General features: G+C 31.1%; 1 protein-coding gene across 1 annotated transcript in view; it reads right to left on the reverse strand.

Moving 5' to 3' along the window:
* Positions 1–38: 38 nt before the first annotated feature.
* LOC111718261 (uncharacterized) overlaps positions 39–6,643 on the reverse strand; it is a gene marked incomplete at its 3' end in the record, with an annotated part of 15,292 nt that continues 8,687 nt past the window's right edge. The window contains 8 exon segments of the mRNA XM_023493802.1: positions 39–112; positions 1,265–1,331; positions 1,650–1,767; positions 2,103–2,173; positions 3,018–3,085; positions 3,491–3,682; positions 3,892–4,026; positions 6,003–6,070. Of these exon segments, the coding sequence (XP_023349570.1) occupies positions 39–112; positions 1,265–1,331; positions 1,650–1,767; positions 2,103–2,173; positions 3,018–3,085; positions 3,491–3,682; positions 3,892–4,026; positions 6,003–6,070 (793 nt within the window).

The following is a 6,643-nucleotide window of genomic DNA, read 5'->3' on the forward strand; positions in this document are numbered from 1 at the left end:
ATTATTATTTATCAACATGTTATCTAATATCTATTTACCTGTATCCTCTCTGGCTTGTGGTGGTTGGTATTTAGTTAGCACTGGAGGGGGTTTATACAGTTTTCTTTTGGGTCTAAAAACAAAGATTTGATTTGGTTAGTTTTGGTTTTGTTTGGCTATAGGTTGGGTTAGTTTGTTATGGTTTAAAGTTTGTCGGGCTTGTTCTAGTTTGGTTTGGTTGGAACAGTTTGGTTTGGTTTAAGTAAGTTTGGTATAAGAAGGGGTTTGATTAGTGTTTTTTTGTGTCGGCGTTGTTTGGTTTATTTGGATGGTTGGTGTGATGTGGTTTGATCTGATTTGGTTTGGTTACTTTGGTTTGGTTTAAATGAGTTTGTTATAAGTAGGGTTTTGATAAGGGTTTGTTTTGCCTAGGTTGTTTGGTTTATTCGGATTGTTTGGTTGGGTTAGTTTGGTTTGGTTTAATTGAGTTTGGTATAAGGAGGGTTTGTTTTGCCTCGGTTGTGTGGTTTGATTTGGTCATCAGGGTTTATATAGCGTAGTTTGCTTTGGTTTAGTTTAAATTTGTTTGATTTTGTTTTCTGGTTGAATTAGTCGATTGGTTTAGTTTCTAGTCGAGGTTTGTTGAGTAGATTTGGTCAGGTTCCTTCATGTTTGGTTAAGCTGGGTTAGATTTGGTCAGGTTGCTTCATGTTTGGTTAAGCTCGGTTAGATTTGGTCAGGTTATTTCCTGTTTGGTTAAGCTGGGTTAGATTTGTTCAGGTTCCTTCATGTTTGGTTAAGCTGGGTTAGATTTGGTCAGGTTCCTTCATGTTTGGTTAAGCTGGGTTAGATTTGATCAGGTTGCTTCTTGTTTGGTTAAGCTGGGTTAGATTTGGTCAGGTTGCTTCTTGTTTGGTTAAGCTGGGTTAGATTTTGACATCTTTAAATCAATTGTATACATAAAAAAATAGTAATGTGTTTGTTTGTTTGTTTGAATGTTCAAAAACACTTTGACCGATTTGCCTCAAATTTTTTTTGGAGGACTCGGGAGAACCACGGGAATGTTCTTAGCTTTGTTTTGAGATTCTAAATTAATGGGGTCTCCACTTTTTATACGGAAAAATGGCAAAAATCTTTACTTAATTTCCCGATAAAATCGACCAAGCGCGGGTAAACGGCGAGTACCTGGACAACGCAAGGTTAGTTTTAAATATTATTTTTGTTTAAATATTATTTTTGTTTAAATATTATTTTTGTTTAAATATTATTTTTGTTTAAATATTACCTGAATTGCGGAGCCTCAGATGTTCCCAGATTAACAAATTGTTTTATTCTCGGGCCCCCGCTAATCTCTAAACAAATCAACAAAGTATCAAAAGAGGAATATCAAAACTGTTCTTACATAATATATGAACCCTCTCTTTAATTTTACTGTTCTAACCTAATACATGAACAGCACCTTCAATGAACTAAATTAACACTGAACGGTCCCTAGAATATACTAACCTAATACACGAACAGTCCCTTGAATATACTAACCTAATACATGAACAGCCCTTGAATATACTAACCTAATACATAAACAGTCCCTTGAATATATTATCCTAATACATGAACAGTCCCTTGAATATACTAACCTAATACATGAATAGTCCCTTGAATATACTAACCTAATGGTATATGATGAATAGTTGGTTTGGATTTATTGGAATTAAACTTCTCCTCGTCTATCTCCAGCTTGAGGAAGGGATCAACAGAAAACGGATTCCCAAAATACTTCTCAGAGTCCTGGACATAGATAGATAGATAGATAGATAGATAGATATATATAGATAGATAGATAGATAGATAGATAGATAGATAGATCGATAGATAGATAAATAGATAGATAGATAGATAGATAGATAGATAGATAGAATTCAACACCCTTAGCTCCAGTTGGAACAAAACTCTTTTTGCCAATTTTTCTGTTTACTGAAGAAAATTTTTTTTATATTAAATCAACTAAGGATTCACTAATATATAAATGTAATGATCGATAGTTTGCTTGGGAGAAAAATTAAATTAACCTCTAATAGAAAAAAAACTAAAAAATGAATTATGGGCGATAATAAAAATTTTACCTTGAAAAAGTTTTCAAAAGAAGGTACATTAACTTCAGGCTCAGAATTGACCACTTCAATCCCTCCTGGAACTAAAATAGGAATTAGGTCGGTTAAAGGGAATAAAAACATTATTTTAAGCGACCCGCGAATATAGCAATATTCAGAATAAATACTCAGAATTTTTGTGAAAAAATAAAAAATTCCAAAATAATAACATTTAAATTCTTTGTTGTTGTTAATTCTTAAAAGATTTATTAAGCTTTGAATGTAAAGATTAACATCGCAGCTTCTCTCAACTCGACAGTCGACAGAATAAGTATAAAAACTTAACTTTAAGTTTTTCGTGTGAAATTTGATTGCAATAGCTCTCAGATTTGCATGTTTTCAAAATTATTTCAATATTATTTCTGCTCAAAAGTGGATTGATAATAAAGCATTTTCTTTTGATCAAATTTGATTTAAGATAAGAAAAAAATCATAAATGTTTCGGATCGTTTTTCGGTTTGTTAGAAAAATATTCCTGACTTTCCGCAGGCCCCTACAAAATCTGAGAAAGTTCTTAGATTTCACAAGTGCGTTGCGTGCTAATAAAGTTAAATTTTTTTACACTCTTGGGAACTATGAATTTAATTTGTGAATTTAACTGAAAATTGAACTGAAACTTTAACTGGGAATTTAACTGGGAATTTAACTGGAAATTGAACTGGGAGTTTAAACGGGAATTTAACTGGAAATTGAACTGGGAGTTTAACTGTAAATTTAACTTGAAATTTAACTGGGAGTTTAACCTTGAGAATTTAACTGGAAATTGAACTGGGAGTTTAACTGGAAATTGAACTGGGAGTTTAACTGGGAATTTTACTGGAAATTGAACTGGGAGTTTAAATGGGAATTTAAGCAGGAATCAACTTGGGGATTTAACTTGGAATAAACCTGGGAATTTATCTGAAAACTGAGTAAAAGGTTCAGTAGGCTCCTCTCTAAAAATATCACTCACAGCCCTAGAATTAAATAAATATGCTCGAAACAAAAACTTCTCTTTATGTAGTTTTATTTTAATAAAAAATTTAGTGAATTTAGTGAAAAAAGCAAAGGGGTATAGGCTGATCCCGAATTGAATTTGGTTTATCACTACTACTGAAGAGAGTATAACCCATATAAATTCATGAATTCTTTTAACTTTAATAATTTATTTTATTCTCTTCTGAGGTCGGTAAGCAACTGATAAATGTCAAATTCAATTCAGGGAACTCCTATGTAGTTTAAATATCATAATTCTTTTCTATTTAATAATGTTTGATGCACTTGGGATGACAATTTTTTGGCCACTAGGGGAAATCCTTGAAAAATCAAGAGCTAGAGACGGCCAAATAAAATATAATTGATTGATTGATTATAAAAGTGACCTGTCGGGAAAGACTGAGCTGACCGGATGGTTTGGGTAAACAAGGCTGACCGGGCGCTGGTCCTGAGAAACCCTGGTTCTTGGGACACCCCTGATTAGCCCTTTTGGAGGCATTGCAAGGGGATCAATGGCGGGCTCTCTAGGGGAGGAAAATCTGCCTGGAGGTGGCAAAACAATACTGGTTCCTCCAAATCTGAAAAAAATCTAAATTGACACCTCCAACTCTAAAAGATACAGGATAACTGTTTTTTTTTTGGCAAGTTCAAGTTTATGACTGCAGGAAGCCATAGATACAAGAAAACAGCTGAATAAATTACCTGCACTTGTTTTTAAGTCTCATCCATTGGGAATTACCTTTTATACTTGAAATAGGTGAACAATCCCTTTAAATAGTTTTACTACCTGACTTCTCCAGGTCTTCTAACAATCCTCTCAGCCTCTTCATCTTCAATCGCCTTCTCCGCCTCCTTGAACACTATATCTGCCTCCGCCTCTGCTACAGGGATCTCAGCAGATACAGGGCGGGTTATCAGGGGTCTAAACAGATATAACGGTGTCAGATGAATGAGTTAAATTTGCTTTTTGTAACCCGATAATAAATTGGTTCTCACATAATTTAATATTTTTGACTGAAGTAATGGAATTTATTGAAACAATTATTGAAACCAAAAATTTGTTATTCAAACCAAAAAATATGTTATTAAAACAGGAATTTTGGTTAAAAAATATTTAAAATTACTAAGCTTCTGTAATGTAATTTAAAAAATTATAAAAAATTATATGATACATAATATGGTATATTTATAAATGAAAATGACGTTATTTTCACGTTTAAACAACACTGATTGGCAAACAGGAAACTATTCTTTTTGAATAACTGTGGTTCTTTTATTTCCAGAAAATATAATTTCTATCTAAAACTTTTAAAGTTTAAAGTATTTATTATTTAGGAGCAGAGATAGAAATGTAGACATGTCCCATTTTGAGAAAATAAAAGTGTCAAAAAGAGATAGAATTTTTCAAAGTTTGAAGCTTAACAAATTAAAATTTTATAAAATTTTATTTCTTATAGACTTTCTAGAAGAAAAATATCAGTATTTGAAGTTTTCAATAACAAAACAATATAAATATCAGTATTTGAAGTTTTCAACAACAAAACAATATAAATATCAGTATTTGAAGTTTTCAACAACAAAACAATATAAATATCAGTATTTGAAGTTTTCAACAACAAAACAATATAAATATCATTATTTGGAGTTTTCAACAAGAAAACAATATAAATATCAGTATTTGAAGTTTTCAACAACAAAACAACATAAATATCAGTATTTGAAGTTTTCAACAACAAAACAATATAAATATCATTATTTGGAGTTTTCAACAACAAAACAATATAAATATCAGTATTTGAAGTTTTCAACAACAAAACAATATAAATATCATTATTTGGAGTTTTCAACAAGAAACAATATAAATATCAGTTTTTGAAGTTTTCAACAACAAAAAACATAAATATCAGTATTTGAAGTTTTCAACAACAAAACAATATAAATATCAGTATTTGAAGTTTTTAACAACAAAACAATATAAATATCAGTATTTAAAGTTTTCAATAACAAACCAATATGAATATCACTATTTGAAGTTTTTAACAACAAAACAATATAAATTTCAGTATTTGGAGTTTTTAACAAAAAAAACAATATAAATATCAGTATTTGGAGTTTTCAACAACAAAACAATATAGATATCAGTATTTGGAGTTTTCAACAACAAAGCAACATAAATATTTATATTTGAAGTTTTCAACAACAAAAAAAATATAAATATCGTTTTCTTTAGAAAACGTTGCCAATCTGATGAAGCAATGATAAAACGAAGCAAGTCATTAACCTCATTTATTCAAAATAAATTGTTCATTTATTTAAAAATACAAGTAACATTTCAATTTTATTCTAATTAGTTTCTTTAATCTTGAATTCATTAAATAATTCCCTTCATTATTAATTTAGAGAACAGTCCCATTCATCTTCAATTTAGTGAACAGTCCCATTCATATTCAATTTAGTAAACAGTCCCATTCATATTCAATTTAGTGAACAGTCCCATTCATCTTCAATTTAGTGAACAGTCCTTTTTATCTCCAATTTAGTGAACAGTCCCATTCATCTTCGATTTAGTTAGCAGTCCCTTTAATCTTTAATTTAGAGAATAGTCCCCTTAATGATCAATTTGGTGAGTATTCCCTTTAATACCTGTCATCATGTTGTCCGTAGTTATTCATATTCAATTTAGTGAACAGTCCCATTCATATTCAATTTAGTGAACAGTCCCATTCATATTCAATTTAGTAAACAGTCCCATTCATATTCAAGTCAGTGAACAGTCCCATTCATCTTCAATTTAGTAAACAGTCCTTTTTATCTCCAAATTAGTGAACAGTCCCATTCATCTTCAATTTAGTTAGCAGTCCCTTTAATCTTTAATTTAGAGAATAGTCCCTTTAATACCTGTCATCATGTTGTCCGTAGTTGTTGTAGTAGCTCACTCCTTTTACACTCTCATCGTTAAAATCATTCTAAAGAGAACAGTCTCATTAATAATATTATTCTAGAGAGAACAGTCTCTTTATTAATATTATTCTAGAGAAAACAGTCTCTTTATTAATATTATTCTAGAGAGAACAGTCTCTTTATTAATATTATTCTAGAGAGAAAAGTCTTTTTATTAATAATATTCTGGAGAGAACAGTCTCTTTATTGATATTATTCTAGAGAGAACAGTCTCTTTATGAATATTATTCTAGAGAGAACAGTCTCTATATTGATATTATTCTAGAGAAAACAGTCTCTTTATTAATATTATTCTAGAGAGAATAGTATCTTTATTGATATTATTCTAAAGAGAACAAACAGTCTCTAATGTTTCAAAATTTAAGCTGGTGCCAAATTGAAACCAGACTCAGGGTGTCCAGACTGGTGTTCACGGGTTCGATTCCCGTACTCCACACAAACCTGTGGTTTCAAAAACATCTGAAGCCGACATCTGGTTTAGCAGTTATGACCACCTGACGGATGTAGGAGGACAGAGGGGCGGCTGTCAACAACTCTCGCAGCGAAAGGGTGCGTGCTTTCTGCTCAACAAGAAAGAA

The sequence above is a fragment of the Eurytemora carolleeae genome, unplaced genomic scaffold, assembly GCF_000591075.1.
Source record: "Eurytemora carolleeae unplaced genomic scaffold, Eaff_2.0 scaffold556, whole genome shotgun sequence".
In the NCBI taxonomy this organism is placed as follows: Eukaryota; Metazoa; Arthropoda; class Copepoda; order Calanoida; family Temoridae; genus Eurytemora; species Eurytemora carolleeae.